The sequence below is a fragment of the Thermobia domestica genome, unplaced genomic scaffold (genome assembly GCF_964235325.1).
Source record: "Thermobia domestica unplaced genomic scaffold, izTheDome1.hap1.1 HAP1_SCAFFOLD_873, whole genome shotgun sequence".
Lineage (NCBI taxonomy): Eukaryota > Metazoa > Arthropoda > Insecta > Zygentoma > Lepismatidae > Thermobia > Thermobia domestica.
In genome coordinates this window covers 9,349-28,306 of record NW_027656583.1, presented here as the reverse complement: position 1 = coordinate 28,306, position 18,958 = coordinate 9,349, and the positions used below count along the sequence as shown (strand labels likewise).

Here is an 18,958-nt window from a genome sequence, read left to right as displayed (position 1 = left end):
TATTAATTAAAAACTCCAAGTGGATGTAGGCTCAAATCTTGCAAACGGTGCGAGATATTGAAAATGTAATCGAAAAAATCTCCCCTTTACGGTATATCTTGCCGATTTTTACCAAGACGTCTTTCACTTGTGTCTGTAAAGGGACATGTACAGATGTGAGGAATTACAAAGAGATTTATGCTCATATGTGAATGATGCGCTGTATAGAGAGCGCAGGTTCAGCTAGTTTATAATAAAAAAGACCAACCTCGACTTGTTTGCAGGGTTGTCCAAACACTTTACGAGAGATCAAGTTAAGTGAGTCCTATTCTCGCTTACACTGATTTCTCCTATTCTATTTGAAAAACCCTACAGAAACGTCGAGGCTGGCCTTTTTCGATATAAATTGTTCTGAACTTTAACTACGTGTTTTTAAATACGGAAGTTATCATCACGTATTAGTCAAGCTCTTAATATGCAGGGCCCATACTCATCTGGAGAAATTATTTCCCTGACTTCTCCCTGACCTTTGGCAGGAAATTCCCTGACTTTCATGACAGTTGTCGGATGACGCTGACATATAAATAAGGAATAAATAACGGTGACTATTTATATATGAGAACATTTATTCTATAGGGAAAAATAGTAATCAATTGCTCATACATACATTCCACTTACCACCCATAAAAATCTGAGCAACGTTCCATACTGTGATCATTAATGGTTGGCTAAGCTGAGGTTGGTGTATAATTAATGTTAGAAAAAATATATTTTATAAAATTTCCAAGACTTTCCCTGATCTCCAGTCTTTTTCTCTGAGTTTCACTAACATGCATCATTTTCCCTGACCAGTAGGAACCCTCAATAACGCTAGAAACGACTCTGCACAAGACCCAAAAGGTTTTAGGTGCGTATCAAAACCCATTATCTTTTTTTTTTTTCTTTCTTTCTTTCTTTCTTTTCTTTCCTGGATTTACACGAAGTTACAATAGTTAAAATCGTGTCACAGTAACCGACCTATGACAAATTTAAACGGAAAGCTGAACCATCTTTTGCCTGTTGCAAAAGTGGGGTACAATGACGTTTATGATCCTAATGCGAGCTTAAAAACTTATTTACTGATAAGCTCACTAATCTTTTTCCCAAGCTCCTTCGTGGCTATATGGTAAGCGAAGGACCTGGATTCGGTTCCCGGTAGGAACTCATGTGCTTCAGATCCCAAATGCTGTAGCTACCGTCAATTATATGCTTCGGACATAAGAAACGTACCACCACTCCTAAGCTTTTTCCGAATCGCTTAGCACACCTCATCACTTTACTGACTGAATGTTTACTTCTATAAATAAAGACGTAATAATTATGATTTACAAAGAATGAAAAAGAATGACTGGACCGAAATCTTGGGCGTGCCATTAGATGCGTTAATTACTACACTAGTCAGTCCGCTTCCCGGAACAGTCAATTATTAAAGACCGAATGTTAGGCAAAATGTCTTCTTTAATATTGAAGGAATAACTAAAAATAACGTTTCAAAGTTTGTATTGTGGATTATAGTTAATTTACGCCAATTTTATTTTGCCTATTTCGCCCTTCCTGCCTAATGTTGACTATTCTATGCATTTTCTTCAAAATAAGAATATATTGGGAAAAATATATAGTTTAGTGTTTCAAGAAAGGATCCTGCCAGTTCGAGAAATATAAGTGCTGTTTGTTGTAATAAGATGCCATAAAATTTTGGACTGCTGTGTGTATTGATAAAGTACTGTAAAACTTTGGACTGCCGTGTAACTAATAAAGTGTATAAAATTTGGATTGTTAAGTGTAGTGGTAAAGTGCTGTATACAATGTATTTACCAAATATACACGGAATACATGTAAAGCTTCGTTTTTATATATACAGTAAAAGAAGATATTAAAAAAGCAGGTATGTTTCTAGATCCTTGAACATCATCTGTGACTTGAATTTATTTTTTAATTGTATTGAGTATTTTTCTTCATTATTTAGAGTTATTTTACTGCATATTTTTTCTAAATTTTAAGTGCCTATTTTCCAGGTTTATGATGCCTAAACTAAAAATGGCCACAAAGTTCCGGTTCCAGAGGAACTGGTTCCGCAAGGAACCGGTCCTTGGAGATCAGGTTTCAGAACCGGATCTTAGGAACAGGTTACAGAACAAGATCTTAGTAACCGGTTACAGACCTGGATCCGAAAACTTAGTTCCGGAACCGGATCATCTAGAAACTGATCTGTTCAGAGCCGAAAACCGGGTCCACGCTGGCCATCCTTAGCCTAAACATCCGGTCCTTTGTCATTACACTCTCTCACTCTAAGTTTGTGCTTTCTACTTAGATCCTATGACTTGTACAACAATCTAGCAGTCGTATTTAGACAATCTAGTTTTCATATTCAGAATACTTTTGACGTAGCACTTCACTTTGGACACTTTGGACCTCCAGGTCACTTTGGGTAGCATAGTGTTTAACGTATCAAAATGGCACGCCAAAGATCTAGGTCCAGTCATCTATTTTTTTACTCTTTGTATATCACTGAATTCGCACATACAGAGGATTTGAAGTGTAAAAAATCAGATTGTTTCTCCCCTTTCTTTAATATATAACGTAATAATTATCTTTGAAGAAAATCCACTACAGAAATATTAAGAGTATTTCAAATATTTCCGACTTGACACTGAAATATCGCGCTACTGGTAATAAAGCGTTCATAGAAATATAGTGTCATCTATTGAATGAAATAATGTATTAGTTTCAACTGTCTAGCTGCTTCAGTTCGTTGGAGGCAGTCATTTGAATTAGTCGCTGTGCGTTGAGCTCGCATAGATCCTAATGCATGGTAATGCTACAGCCCACATGAGTGTTGACAAAGCTGCACTGAGGAAATTCAGCACCCACCCCCTACATCTTGATTCGTACAGTACGCTATCTCAAAGCACTCCGACTAATTCTAATGAATGCCTCCAACAAACTGACGCAGCTAGACAGTTGAAACTGAGACATTATTTTCTCCACAGATGGCGCCATATGCCAAAGATATATAGTGCCATCTGTGAAAGACATACTGTATTAATTTCAGCTGTCTAGATGTCTCAGTTTGTTGGAGCCAGTTATTGCAATCAGACGCTGTGCGTTGAGCTCGCATAGAATCTACTGCATGGCAATGCTCCAGTCCACATGAGTGTAAGACTGTGCCTTCGAAGAGATTCAGCACCCACCCCCTACACCTAGATTCGTACAGTACGCTAGCTCAACGCACTACGACTGGTTCAAGTGACGACTTCCAACAAACTGACACAGCTAGACAGTTGAAATTGATACATTATTTCTTCCATAAACGGCGTCATCATGGATATAAAGTGCCATCTATGACTGAAATAATTTATTAATTTCAACTGTCGTAGATGTCTCAGTTTGTTGGAGGCAGTTATTGGAATAATTAGTCGCTGTGCGTTGAGATCGCATAGAATCTACTGCATGACAATGCTCTACTCCACACTGCTGTTATTGCCAAAGCTGCAGTAAAACACGGTGGCTCTGAAGAGATTCAGCACCCACTCTACAGCCCAGATTTAGCAATGCAATCTTGGCAACAACCGCATGGATTGCAGCATTGCCATGTAGTAATACGCAAGCTCAACGCACAGCGACTAATTCAAATAACTTACCTCCAAAGAACTGACATACCTAGACAGTTGAAACTGAAAAATTATTTCTACCATAGATGGCACTGTATGTCATGAACGGCTTATTACAAGTGATTCAGTGTCAGACCGTAAACGTTTGGAAATACCTCGTACTGTAATGAAATCTGAGCTACTTACTTTCCAAAGCAGAAGTACCCAAGCGCCAATCCGCCGATGAGAGCAACAGCATGTCGAGTTGCTGAACTCGTGCATGATGGATGGAGCGTAGTTCGAAACAAAGGTGCCAATAGTAGTGCCGAGAATTGACTAATTAAAAAATTGACCTAAAATAAAAGAAGAGAAACATTAAAATTATTTACACATTACCGTACTTGCAAATACAGTAAACTTCCGACTATCTGGCCTAATGTAGCAGAAGGTAAGCCGGGTAAGCTGAAATTCTATAATTACTCACTTCTTACCCCATCTATACCATTAAAAAAACACACACACTTTCTATATTACAGTCGCTGTTATTCATATTTTCTGACCTCTTATTAAAGGCCAGTACTATACATATTTTTGTTACGTAATGTACTGTAACGTTTAAAAATTTATTACAGAAAAAAGAAGTCCACCAATAAAATATTGAACACATTTTAAGATAAATTTTATAATGTTTAACTTCATTGCAGGAAACATAAAATGATGTATATTATTCGTATATACAGCTTTAAAATTAAACATTAACATAAAACATACCAAATTCTTAATGAAATACTTAAACCGCTTTACTAGTCATTGATAAAGAGCGGTCCCTAGTTCAATTCCCGGTGGGGACACACTGTCGAAAGAAGTGTGAAAGCTTTCTCAGGCCAACCATCCCGACTGAGATTTCTTCATTTACACCAGGAAATGCCGGGATGGTACCTAACATATAGGTCTCTTCCTTCCTTCCCTTTCCTCGGATAGTGTGACTGCCGAAGGAAGTCATCCCTTATTCGTGACGGGGTAACATGGCCATATATGCCGAAAGCCGAGAAATCTAGAGGAATAAAGTAGCCCTAAAAGACTAAAAACTTACAATTTTAGCTTTTGAAAGAGCCCTTGATAAATGGCTAATCTTCCTCACTAAAGTCACGTTTCCATAAAGGCATCAAGAAGTCAAGTGGTTCGTTCGAAGAAGGGAATTTTTTTTTTTCTATACTTTTTCTGGAACTACACCGGCAAGTACAGAGGTGAGATAGTCACAAGCCAGTTGATCTTGAGTTTAGCGTATATATAGTAAAAATGAAATATAAAAATGTTTGACGGCTGCCTCCTCCTGGACCGAATTTGGTGATTTTTAGTACATGAGTGAACCATAGCTCAAATTACGTTTTTATCACATTAGTTTTCTCACAGGGCGCATCTTAACAGGGGTAGAAAATATGCAAAAAAAAGAAAAAGGAAGAAAAGAAAAGAAAAGAAAAAGAAAAAATACAATATCTCACGACCCGTCAAGTTAGAAACATACAGGGTGTATCAAAAAAGGACTTCACAACTTTGTAAACTCACATTGATTTATTCATTTATCTTATAGACATGATTTTGGTGTCATTTTGTAGCAAAATAGTACATAAAGTTTTGACTCACGTAGTACACTACTTCAGAAACAAGCGCTAGCGTAAATTGCAGCAAAGATGGCTGGCCTTACTGGTCCCGAGCGTGCTAGCTGTGTGTTTTGGTTTGAAGAATCCAAGTCTGTGACAACTGTGCAACGTAATTTTCATACAAAGTATGTTCAAGATCCTCCCAGTAGGCCTACTATTTATCAGTGGCGTAAGTGTTTTATTGAAACTGGATGTTCGATAAGACACAACGAATCTTCAGGTCGTCCCCGTACGTCTGAAGACGTTCTAGAGCAAATGAGACTTCAGATGGGATGTGGGCCGCATAACCAATGGAAGCAACATTGAACCTCTTTAGGTATAAGGTATTTTAAAAAAAAAACTACAAAATGACACCAAACCCATGTCTGTAAGCTAAACAAATAAATCAATACGAGTTTTCAGAGCTGTAAGGACCTTTTTCATACACCCAGAACTCTTAGGCGGAATTTCTATAATTACCTCATTACCTCCTACTTTTTATACGAAAACTCGCTCTTAATTCGTATTTTCTGACCTCTCAATAAAAATTTGTACTTTATAAATGTTTGTTATGTACTGTACTGTAATTTTAAGAATTTATTACAGGAAAAGGAAGTCTATAAATAAAAATATTGTACACATTTTATAATGTCTAACTTCACTGCAGGAAACATTATATGATTTACACTGTATAATATGAATACACACAATTTTAAGATAATTAAAACATTAACGTAAAACGTTCGCCTAGTTATTAAAACAAAATAACTTATTTTATTGTTCACTAATAAATGATTACGCAATTGTGAAAAGGAAGACCTAAGATAAATGATTTAAAACTTTATCAAATGTCCTTCAAAGAAGGCTGCTTATCCTTACCTAATTCGCGTTTTTATGAAGCCAATAAAAGTTGATCGTTAAAAAAAAAAAATTATATATATATATATTTCTCATTTTATTACTTTCCAACTAGGCTGGATAGTAACGAGCCGGATAGTCGACAATCTATCCTACAAAAGATTCATTTTAATGTTAACAATTTTTGTACTGAATCTACAAAACAAGTTATTCCATTGGTTTTCTTATATTTGTCCCTTTTTAATCTTCAAAAAACTATAACCACGAAGTAGTAACGTGAAACAAAGACATCGTGCTACAAGCATAGTGACGTAAGCGAACAAAAGGCTCAGCCTCAACAGTAGCTTTATTACGTTTTATTACAATTAGTTGGAACTCAACTCACAGTAGTGGCCCCGCGTTGCGTAATCGCTAACGCTCTCGCCTTCGGTGCGAGCGGTCCCGGGTTCGATTCCCGGTGGGGGCACTCGGTCGAAAAAGTGTAAAATGCTTTTTCAGGCCAGCCACCCTGAATGCAAATGCCGGGGTGGTATTAACTTATAGGTCCCAGGCCGTCGCCGAAGGACGTCATCCCTCAAATCGTGAAGGGCTAAATGGCCTTAGATCCCGGAAGGCCAGAAATCTAAATCCTAAATCAGCTGACAGTAATAACTGTGCAAGTCCAGTGGCTTTTCGTGTAAATGCTCAGATGAATAATATGTTCATCTAATCCAGTGGTACTCAATCTAATTCCTATCATAGTCCCCATTTTATCACATCCTCTTGCCAGCTACCCCTTTATAATTTTTGGCTTGTAATAACGTTGTGTGAGATTTTTAATATACCTATTGCGGAGACAGGGTGTCTACTAAAATTCCAAAACGAAATTTCGTGACCTTTTCTTTGCCAAACCATACAATTTAGTAACATTCTCAAGAGAGAATTTGGTTGCGAATTAGGCCGAATTTTCATGTATGCGATAGCAGCGTGCTTTGCTTGAGATTTGGTAGCGTCTAAAGCCGACCATAGACATTTCTGATGGTGAATTTTGACGTTTTATAGCAAAATGTTCTAGCTTATATGCATATTTGTACACAGAAAAAAAAAATCGTGACCCAAAAGCTAAATCTCGTGACTTTTTTCTTGACTTTCATGACCATTTTTTTGATTTCGGGACTTTCGTGACCGACAGACACCTTGGGAGATTTCACGATATCCATCTATTTCTATAATAGTAGAATCCATTTCTTGTATAACTTATAGTGGATACAGTAACTTCTCTAAAAGCGAATGGATTAAAACCGACAAGTCTTTGCAACTGATTTTTTGTAACGAAACTTGGACAAGCTCTGGCTGAAGAGGAGAGAATATCCTGATCTGGTACTACTGCATTAAAAGTAGTAATTCTATTTGCTACATTGTACCTGTGCAAAAGTGTTTTTTCTTCCATGGTAAGCATTAAAACAGGAAAGAAATTGCTTATCAGTTGAAAATGACTTTATAATGTGCGTCACAAAGATTGAACCGGACATTGCCGCACAAGAGAAATCACACCATGTTAAGGTATCTCATTAGCTTTTGATTTTAATTGTATTACAATATGCAGGTTTTGTTGCATTTGTCTTTTTCTGATATTTCAATATGCAGTTCTTATTAGTTTCATATCGTACCTCTTTCATTTAAACTGATTTTTAAACAACTCTGCACCTGTTGAAAAAGTTTAGTAGACCTATTTTTTGTTGTCCTTAACAGTATGTATAAAAATAAAAATATGCATATCCGAACAAAATTCAAAATAATAATTAAAAATATTTCCCGGTATTAGATTCTAATTATATTTATTTCTTCCGCTTATGTGCGCGACCCTCAGGTTGAGAAACCCTGATCTAATCTGACTCCTAACACTGAATTCAAGAAGAAAGAAGAGTATACAAACCAACCAACCAATTAGGATTGAAAAAAAAAAAGGTTTTTGACTCGCTGTATGTGTTTCATTTATATTTACAATTAAAGAAAATAGATTTCGAAGTAATTTACTTACTAACATCATTTTTAGTATTTCTTAATATGTATTAGTTATGAAATTTCAAATTAAATATGTATCATTATAAACAATATACTTACAATATATATTTGTGATTTTTTTTAAACATACGAATACATGTTATAAAATATCAATTAATACAAAAATGTATTAATAAAATGTCAGGAATTACATTCCGCGGTTGGTGAGTTTCTGTTTCACCTTTGAAAAAATTCTTCAAAATATAGGTTATTATTCAGCGTAGGTTTTGACCCTTCACAACGATGAAGATGGAAGCCTACATCGAAACGACGGTGTATGCGGATAAACGATTTTTCTGGATCCTTGGAGCTAAGGTCAAAGATCAGTGGTTGTTAATTTCTCAGTTTAGTTAAAAACGTTACAATGAATTTCATTTTTACACAACTTGCACATATTTTAATTAAAAAAGAAAAGTTACTTTCCATTATGTTGATTCATTAAAAAACCTATATTTTGTGCATCAATTTTCCTGTAAGAGGTTCTCAGCTTATTTTTGTACTTATATGCTTTTTATTTATTTATTTATTTATTTATAACAGGTTTCAGATACAGCACTAGACCATTTTACACTGAAACATTTTAACAATTTGATAACGTAACAACTTAATAACAATTTGAGGTCAAGATGGTACAACTCCATTTAGCCTTAAATGCGAACCTAAAATTTATACCATAAATCTGATGTGAAACTACTGAAAATCACTGATAACCGCCACTACACACTTTATGTCAGTTACAAGTACGTCCCTTGATGCCGGATACCATACTGCCATTGATGCATACCGTAACCTTCAAAGCACATCCTTCTAGTAGCGGCAATTGTCAATAATTTCCAATGTTTTTTTATAAAAGAATACGGTATAAATTTTAGATTCATATAGAAAACACAATGGACATTAAAAAGAACACGTAGAAAACGTACTTACTTGCAAGAAATAAGCTGAATCCCAGACGATATCCGCAGGAATATCAATGAACGGAATATAGAACCAATTAAACAATCAATCAATGCAATGAAAGCTTTCATTATCATTTTACTCAGTTTACTACTGCGTGGAACAAAACAATATACAACGACTTCTTTCTATCTATATACGAGGGCTGTCCACAAAGTACCAGACGTGTTTGCCTATCGCGGCAGTGGGAGGGGTTACAATCGCCATCTTGGTGTCAGAATGCTGTCACACTCAGTACGCATCTAACTGTGGTAGCGTGAGGATTGTGCCGCTCTTACTGTGCTCAATGTGACGTGTTACAATATGCGCTGCAATTGAAAATCTCGCCTCTTGCGAGGTGCGTTCTGTGATTAGACTTTTGTTGGCAAAAAACCACAAGCAAATTGACATCTATCGTCAACTGTGTGAAATATACGGACATACAATAATGAATGAAGGCCGAATGAGATAACGGTGCAATGATTTTAAAAACGGCCAAGCGTACCCAAGAGCTCTTGGATGGTTTTGGATAGGTGGTGTTCGACCACCCACCATACAGCCCCGATTTGGCGCCGAGCGACTACCACCTCTTTCCTTGAAGACATGGCTCGCTACACAACGCTTTGATACTGACGTTGAACTGCATGCCGGTGTTAAGCCAGTGGTTGCAATCGCAGGCGACAGATTTCTACCGTGACGGTATTGAAATATTTCTGCCACGTTATGGTAAGTGACTTAATTTGCATGGCGATTATGCGGAAAATAGCTTAAGAGTGTATCTTGCAAATGTAAATAATACAATTTGGTTTCTTCATTCTGTTACTTTTTTTATTTCAAAACGTCTGCTACTTTCTGGACAGCACTCGTAAGAAGAATTCAACACTCTTTTGTAAATAATCCTCCAACTAAAGTGTACACGAGTATTGACACAGAAAAATCTTGATTTTCGAAAATGATGTTTGCCAATCCTGGCAAGATTAAAAAAATAAAATTCATTCTGAATAATCAAATCGCTTTCAACGCAGAAACGAAAAGCAAATTTTGACTAAAAATTACGAAAAAGGTTTGGCGCTTTCATCATACATCGAGTCAGTTCCACTTATAAGAAACCTGAGACTTACAGATGACGTTACCTTTCATAAATAGGTGACATGATCAGTAGAGAAAGTCTACGTTTTCACAAATTCCAGCAGTATACGCTTGGCATTTCCTACATCTTTATTTCGGCTTTGATTTCAAAATAGAGAAACGGTGGCAGATATAGTACTGGAGTGACTAATTGTTATACATGCCAAAATTTTAGATGTTACCAGACTCAGCTATCACCATTTCATAAAATTAGATCAGATTTGTTGTTTAACGATGCACATTATGATTTAGGCTTAAGAAAAGAATTATAAATGTCAGTGAACAACTACAGAAATTTAGCGGAATGACAATGCGAGAAGAGCAAACTGGAGAAAACCAAGAAGAGGGTCCCTCGCAGAAGTGGGATCTTTGTCACTAAGCCACGATGTTTTCCTATTTAACACAATTTATACTTATCAAAATAACCTAGACAACCATAACGAAAGTAAATTAATGCTCGACAAATAATTACATGGTCATAACTACTTACCGACGTACAAAAAAAAAAAAAAAAAAAAAAAAAAACTTGATGATAGTACTTAGTGGAGCCTCCTTCGATAGCATCCAAAGCTCCAACCCAATGCGGTATGAGATCCACGAAGGCTTGGATGGTATCTGTTAACAGGTGGTAGAACCGTGATAACTCAGTGGTAGAGTGTTCGTTTCTGGTGCGTGGAGTCCCTCGGTCGATCCCAGCTCCCGCCAAGTGAGCTACAAAAACTACGGGCATTGGTTTCCTCGGGGTTCTCCCGTTTCCTTCCATACAATTACCATTCATCTCATTATCACTGTCTCCCTTAGCCCTGGTACATAATCGTAAGACGTTACAACAGATAATAATATTCGTCACAAAGTACTGTTTGTTTCGAGTCTACGTGACCGTTTCAGAGATTTCAGTTGTTGTAGATGTCAAACATCTTCTATAGGATTTATCGTCTCTTCCAGCAGGTAGTCAGCGATATGGTGCTCCGTCTGTATGAATTGTGCGACGTCCTGCGAGAGTTCGCTTGTCTCAAGCACAAGGATCCATCTCGCTATACCTCGATGTATTTCACACTATACAATATTGTCACACTATACAATATAGATTTGTCCATTGTCAAAAATTGGTTACTACAACTAGCTCTCCAATTTGCATCCTTACTTTATTACATTGCAGTATTTCACCGTAGGATGGCTTGCTGAATTGTGATCTGTCGACTAGGGATGGCCAGAACCGGTTAGTGGTGGAACCGGTTTTCGGGTCTGAACGGATCCGGTTCCGGAACCGGTTTTTCGGATTCAGGTCTGGAACCGGTTCTTCGGGTACAGGTCTGGAACCGGTTCTTCGGGTACAATTCTGGAACCGGTTCTGAAAACCGGATTTCGAAAAACCGGTTCCGCTGGAACCGAAACTTTGTGACTATCCCTACGCTAAACCCGAGCTGCTGGCAGGCTGTGGACAGTGTACTAGATGAAATTGTGGAAGCGACAGGCAGGCGCCCAGGCAGCGGCCGCTTCTCTCATTTGGCTACATAAACTGGGTAACTGACCAACTTATTTCGCTAAACACCCACTGCTGGACCAATTTTTTTTTTGGGGGGGGGGCACAAGCGTGTCTCGCCGGGGAGGGCACAAGCGCATGGTTCTCTTTGCAGTGTTTTGAAGGTGAAATTTTTGCCTCACAGGTCTTTGGGGGCTTTCGGATCCAGGTCTGGAACCGGTTCTGAAAACCGGATCTCCGAGAACCGGTTCCGCCGGAACCGGAACTTTGTGGCCATCCCTACTGTCGACCACTTCTACTTCGCCTGCAATATCATTAAGAAATTGGATAGCTGTGTCCTTGCACTTCCGATGTCCGCTGTGCAGGTCGATCCAGACCTCAGCCTACGCATGTCTTTCTGCCCCATTTGAACTACACTATGAACTAACAGCTCCTAACGATACACGTAACACAATTACCGATACGCTGCCTGCTACCACACTCGCGATTCCCTGTTTTACAATCCTAGATGGCTCCTTCAAATCTTCATAGCTACGTTCGCATGCCATGGTGCAATTTGCTGTGCTCCAAACTCCTCACACAACTTTTGTTCTTAGTGACTATCGATACTGAGCTACTAATCACTTACTAATATCATGAATAACCTGAAGAAAGAAAAAAAAGCTGCCCACCTTCAACACATTTCTGTTAGATGTCCATACAAAATTACAACTCAAACTAAATAATCGAATTCACACCCTTTTCATAGTTTTCAAATTCACGGTCAGAAAGTCCATGAAAATAATATTCACTGATCGTACAACGATAATAAAAACTGCCACTGCGGAATCGAAAAACGGCTTTGGTTTATTTACTTATTATTATTGTTATTATTGATAAATTTTTCTACTAACTTTAAAAACTTCTAGATTTTCAAGGTCTGACAGCAAAATTCACGGCATATATCATACTTTTCTACAGTATGTGAAATCCACGGTTTATTCATGGTTTTTCACGTTTGGATGGACACTCTGCGCAAGGATTCAATCTAATGAAGCATATTAGTATGGCAGCACTTTATAGCAACCACTCACAATCTTTTGATATTTGTAGACCGGAAAAAAAAGACAATCGGATCGGAAACCACAAAAATTTGCTTTTATTGATCACTTTTTTTTATTTACTTGAACTGTACTATATATGTAACGGTACTTGTTGAAAGATTTCCTCTAGATAATCAACATCACAATACCTATAGATATACCGCACAGACTTGACACCTAGTCTTCCATTCCAAGCGCTGCTATCGGCTGAAGGAATTCCACTCCCTTTCGCTAAGGCTCTCTCGCTTAGCAACAGCTGAACCCTTATTGGCTCAACGCGTGGGTGTGTAGCGGGTGTGAACTTTAGTTCAAATGTTTGCCACGACTCAAAACATTTTCGCAGCACTATAGCAGGATTGAAAAGAATAACTTTGAATTTAATAATGAAATTTATTAAATTTATAATCTTATCGACCGACGGATGATCTACCTATAAGACGATTTCTTCCTTATACAGTAAAACCTGTCAACTTGGCTATCTCTCTAAGTTGACCACCTGCTCATCTTGCCCTGGTTCGTCTTGAACCTGCATTTTCCCATAAGACATTCGTTACTTATTACTCTGTAAGTTGTCTATCTTGGAAGCTAGTCGCACTGAAGCAATGTTTACCCTATGATGATAATGATATATTTACCTGCGTATCTTGGCCACGCAAAATACCGTATTTTTCTTAACTCTTTCGTATTCCTATAGGAGAAGCAGATGATCTGTATTTGTGACTGGAGACAAATAAGTATGGATTCCTACGATTTTTTTTTTTTTTTTTTTTTTTTTTTTTTTTTTTTAGGTCAATGGTTAGAACACTACCCTGATAAAGGAAGATGTGAATAAGAAAAAGCACGTACAGGAATTCAGGAAATGGTTGTACGTCTACGTACAGTATTTGTTTACTCTGTCTGTTTTGGTAAACCCATTAGTATATCTGTTCGTTTCATCAATGGGGAGCTTTAGTGATTCCGGAAAATTTCAGCTAACCATTTCAAGTGTCAACTATTGGCACCTGTCAGCTTGTCGAAAAGTAGTGGAGGTTTTGAGATATGAATTGCCTTAAGATTTTCTCAAAATATCTTTTGCTCCGAGGGAAACACTTGTAGCTCATTGTCAAGAAGTAGACGACACTATACAAGAACTACAAAATTAGAATGTGCAAATGCGCAGAAAAGTTTTCCATCAAGTAATACCAGAAATCCTATTCTAAAAATACACCAATCACACTTATTTCCTCTAAGCTGGCCACCTGTCTAAGTTGGTCACTTTCCAATGGAACCAATAGACAGGTTTCACTATACTATTAACAAGAACACCTTATGATACTAAACACCACACTTAACGCCAATTAACTTGCCTTGAGTCTTATTTGGACGACCCTCAATTATTAGTCTGATTAGAACTGGGAAGTCATCTATTGGCGAGAACACTATCCAGAAAAGAAATAAGAGAAGTTGAACTGGTAAAAGGAAAGATGGTACATTCTTCCCTTTAGTTCAAGAAAGGTTTGAATATAGAGAAAACATTTGAAAATATGGAACAATTAATAGTCTACGGCAAATTCACGATTTAAAATGTTCCGATTCACTGCTGCGATTGCAAGTGATTGGATTACGTGATAAATCACAAACAAGTCACAGTGACCGGAGTAATGAATGAGAACATTATATATATCAATAACACAATTAATTTCTAACCGGTCAGTTTTCAAAATATCCATGTCCTTTTGGAATATAGATTCAATTTCGAAAAAGTTTTACTGAAAAAAAAATAAATAAATCAACTCTAACCTAACCGTAACTTCAATATTGAAAACTGAGGGTTAAGTTCCAGAGTTGGTCGTCCGTTTCTTATAAAATTTTGAAAATTTACTGGGAAGAAATGGCTAATTTGCTCGTTTGTGCTTCATAATATGTAAGGAGAGTGGAAGTTGTTCACTTATATATATATATGTGTGTGTAAGTGGCTCGAAACATGGAACTATTTGGCAAGCGGAGACTACTACTTCGCGCAAGATTACCGCATAGTTGGATTGTAGGAAAGTAACAAGCATTTGTATTCTGAATATGGCTGCAGGTGAACAGAGACGCTCCATTTTGTATTCTTATGCAGAGACGAGAAATTACACTCTATTAATTTTAACAAAATGGGTCCAAACTTTCTTAAGCTAATCCGACCCTATCATAGCCTACTCTATTATACCCCTTTTAAAGCGGTCCTAAAAATAGATGATTTTTAAATTTTCGTAGCTGTTATTACATTTTTTATTGAAAACCAGGCGAATGACCAACTTCGGAATAAATGCCATACTGATAACTAAGTTCGAAGAAGAAATCCAACTGCACGTCTATTCGTTAACAATGTGATTAAAAAAAAAGAAAAAAAATACGAATCGAACCCTGTTTACCGTTAATTACAATAAAGCCCTCCTTGTATGATTTGAACTTCTTATTTCACCACTCAATTTTCTTCTACTAATACGTTAAAATACTTTCATCGTATCGAAAATTATTTTCTAGCACTTTTATATAATATCTTCAAAAGAATCCAGCACAAAAAGTAGTTGTTAAGCAAAATTAGCAGGCAACTTAATTATTCTTTACGCAAACACATTTAATAATTGACTAGCTAAATTTGTGCTATTTACAGAGCGCACAGTTCTAGTATGAGCGTGAATCTCCTTCCCACTTCTCACTATATCTGTGTAAATCTCTTTACGAACACAAGTAAAGGACAGGAAGACTCTCAAAGGGTGTGAATTGCTATAGACAAACATATAAATGTAGTATTTTAATGTATAGAATGTTGGGGGGGAGGAGCAGTTTGTGGCGAACTCAGATAAATAATGGATGATACCAAAATGCAAATATTTTTTTCTTATAATTCCACATCCGAGTACGCTTCACTGTGGGTCCACAAAACTTCGAATTTGCCAGCTTGCAATAGGTTTTGACATTCAGATTAAAGCAAAGCGCCTGAAATACGTAGCTCCTCTACTGGTTACCGTTCACAATGGTATCAGCCTCCTGGTGATATCAAACTAATAGTGTCCAAACGACGCCTACGCATGAAGCAGAAAAATAGAGACAAGTTTTCTGAAAATCTGAATGTGAACTGGAAAATCTACACAAAATTTGAAATCGGGCAGCGAAAACAGCACGTTTATAGCACTTGTGCTCTTCGAGATCTCATTGTCGAAAGGACTGGCCACAAACATATAAACTTTGCTTGACCACAAACATATAAACCTAGCATTTTAATATATAGATTATTTCTTTTACACGAAGCCAAAGAAACACCAATAAAAATGACGGATTGAGTATAGCCCGCTCCCCCCAGTGATTTTTAACGAATCATAGTGATTCTAACGATTCATATTAGTTCATAATGAATCGGAATCACATGTTGTAAAGATTTAAGATGTAAATCTTGTGGTAAGGAAGCTTTAGTATAAGTAGTAGTAGTAGCGATAGTAGTAGTAGTAGTAGTAGTAGTAGTAGTAGTAGCAGTAGTAGTGACTCTTCCAGTTCCAGTGACAAAGAACTGGGGGGAGCGGGTTATACACAAGCCAAAATGACTCTTACCTAAGTAGAGATCACTGAAAAACGAATCATTTTGCAGCAACTACACAGACTCTTTTAGGAGTAAATTAACTGATTAACGATTTATACAGGAACATATCGTAACGAAAACTGGAACTGTTTGAATCAAAAAAGAACTTTAAACTGTACGAAAGAACACTATTAGCCAAATCCAAATACAACCATCTTTTCTTAATTCAAAAAGGCTTAAATATAGTAGAAGCAATTGAAAATAATTACAACCAAGAAACAAGAAAAGATAATTACCGTATACACTGGATTAAAGGAAACATTTTGTTGTGGAAATTTTAGTAAAGATTTCAACTTCAAAATATAGTTCCAAACTGAACAGTCTGCCATCAATAAATACGAAAAGTACAAATCAATTCATTCCAACACAAGTTACTAAATATATATGCGTGAATTATTGTGAATAAACAAGACAGAAACGATTAACAGAGTTCTTATTTTACTGATAAATAAAAATTTAACAATCTCATCGCTTTTTAAAAATTAACTTAGCTTTCAACAATGTAAATCAGACTTTTTATTATAAATAATAATTTTTATTGCATACTGGAAATTACAGACTAATCAGTTCAATTACGTTTTTTATAAAATAGGAACGAAAACATGCAAATGATGAAAATAAACATAATAGAAAATTGAGTACAAGTAACACATGCACAAAAAGAGATACAAAAAATCATATATAAAAGAAACAAGAAAAGGCAATACTCTCAACTGCTTATGAAATGATTATACAACTGACTTTGAATAATACTAAAATTATATTTAAAAAATATGAATAATATTGGCAAAATCATTGGCCATTGACACAGGGGCGTCATTTAGGGGGGCAGGAGGGGCCAAGAGTTTGAGGAATACATATACTTTAATTAATTGTCTACTAATATACTAGTACAAAACATGAAAGTCTTATGTTGGTGGTGCTCTTGCCCCTTCCCCCCCCCGTCTGAAATGACGCCCCTGCATTGACAAAGTTTTATATAAGGGTACATCATTAAGCAAGTGGACAGGTTTAAAAATTTTAGGATTTCTTATATGATAGCTAGTTACAGGCAGAGTTATCATTGACAATAAATTCAAATTACCATGAAGAATTGAATGCATCATTTTAAGATCCCCAATAATCCTTCTTTCAGACAACTCCAATATACCCAACGATAACCTAACTTTATCCAAAGACATACCTAGTTATAACACTTAAATTTCCAAAGTAGTCAGGCAAAAAAAGAATCGTCTCCAAAGTATTTGATATGTAACATGTACTTCTATTCCACATATTTGAACAATATCCCAGATGACTTCTGACATTGGAGTAATAGAGAATAAGGCAGGTTATGACATAATTAAAAAGTCTTTGGACATCCACTTCAGAATGCCAAGATTCCTTCTCTCTTTAGAAGTTATATTCTCAACATGTAATAATAATAATAATAATAATAATAATAATAATAATAATAATAATAATAATAATAATAATAATAATAATAATAATATAAACTAGCTAAACACTAGTTCTTCACACGGGGAAAACGAGTTTATGGGAAATATTTAAATATGAATCATCATCATCTCTCCCCTTTAGGGTGCGTATTTCAATCGAAATCGAATGGTGACAACCCAGCTCAATCCAACTGCTAAATAAATTCACTCGTTCCCCTCGTTGTTTAACGCTCCTATGTGATTTCCTTGTCTTCTGCTGTTCAAAGTCTGTTGTACATCGTATGTCTAGTTTTCATTCCTAAGTTTGTTCGTTTCCTCGCTAGCAATGTGTGGTTTATGTTAAAAGTCTATGTAAGAAACAATGCATAATATTCTCTGATATGTAACAATGAAAAACGGATAATATTTAAATCTATACACAGAGTGTCCACATGAAACCTCCCTGATTACAAATATTAACTGTATGGATACTATTTGTGCCAGAGAATAACGATTTGCGGCACCTTGAAGAGCAATTCAAACAGTTAGGGTATATATATATATATATATATATATATATATATATATAATTGATATTTGTTGCAGGTGTTCATGAACAAAGATGACAAAAGCACAAGAGAAAACGCAGACTGTGGTGTGGTTGGCTGAGACTAAATCACCAATTACAGTGCAAAGGTACTTCAGACGAAAGTACCAACGGGACCCACCAGACGTTACGAAAATTAAAACATGATTTGAGAAGTTTTGATTTGAGAAGAAGCCATGGGGAATGTCAACCGATAGCCTGGCTCGGGCAAAGCACAAACGTTTGAGGAAACTGTGGATCAGGTCAGGGAGGCCTTCACTAGAAGCCAAACAAAGTTAGTTCACAGAGCGTCACGCGAGCTGAATATATCACGTTCAACGATCAATAAGGTGCTCAATAAAAGACTGTGCTTGTATGTATATCGTTCAAATCGTTCAGGCGCTGCAGCTCGATGACCTATCAAAACGATCCAGGTTTGCAATAGAAATTCTGGAGCGGATCGAAGATGATACCGATTACTTGGGGAGGGTGATTTTCAGTGATGAGTCAATCTTTCACACATCAGGCAACGTGAATCGTCACAATTTGCGCATTTAGGGTTCCGAACCCCCATA

The 18,958-nt window shown here is 36.6% G+C and overlaps 1 protein-coding gene across 1 annotated transcript in view; it reads right to left on the bottom strand.

The window, feature by feature from the left end:
- The window catches only part of oys (lysophospholipid acyltransferase 6), a 65,418-nt gene extending 48,661 nt beyond the window's left edge, over positions 1 to 16,757 (bottom strand). Inside the window, exons 1-2 of the mRNA XM_081747923.1 lie at positions 16,616 to 16,757; positions 3,816 to 3,961 (exon numbers count right to left, since the gene is read on the bottom strand). Coding sequence (XP_081604049.1) covers positions 3,816 to 3,961; positions 16,616 to 16,708 — 239 coding nt within the window. The 5' untranslated portion in view covers positions 16,709 to 16,757. The remainder of the gene's footprint in view (positions 1 to 3,815; positions 3,962 to 16,615) is intronic.
- Between the last annotated feature and the right edge of the window lie 2,201 nt (positions 16,758 to 18,958).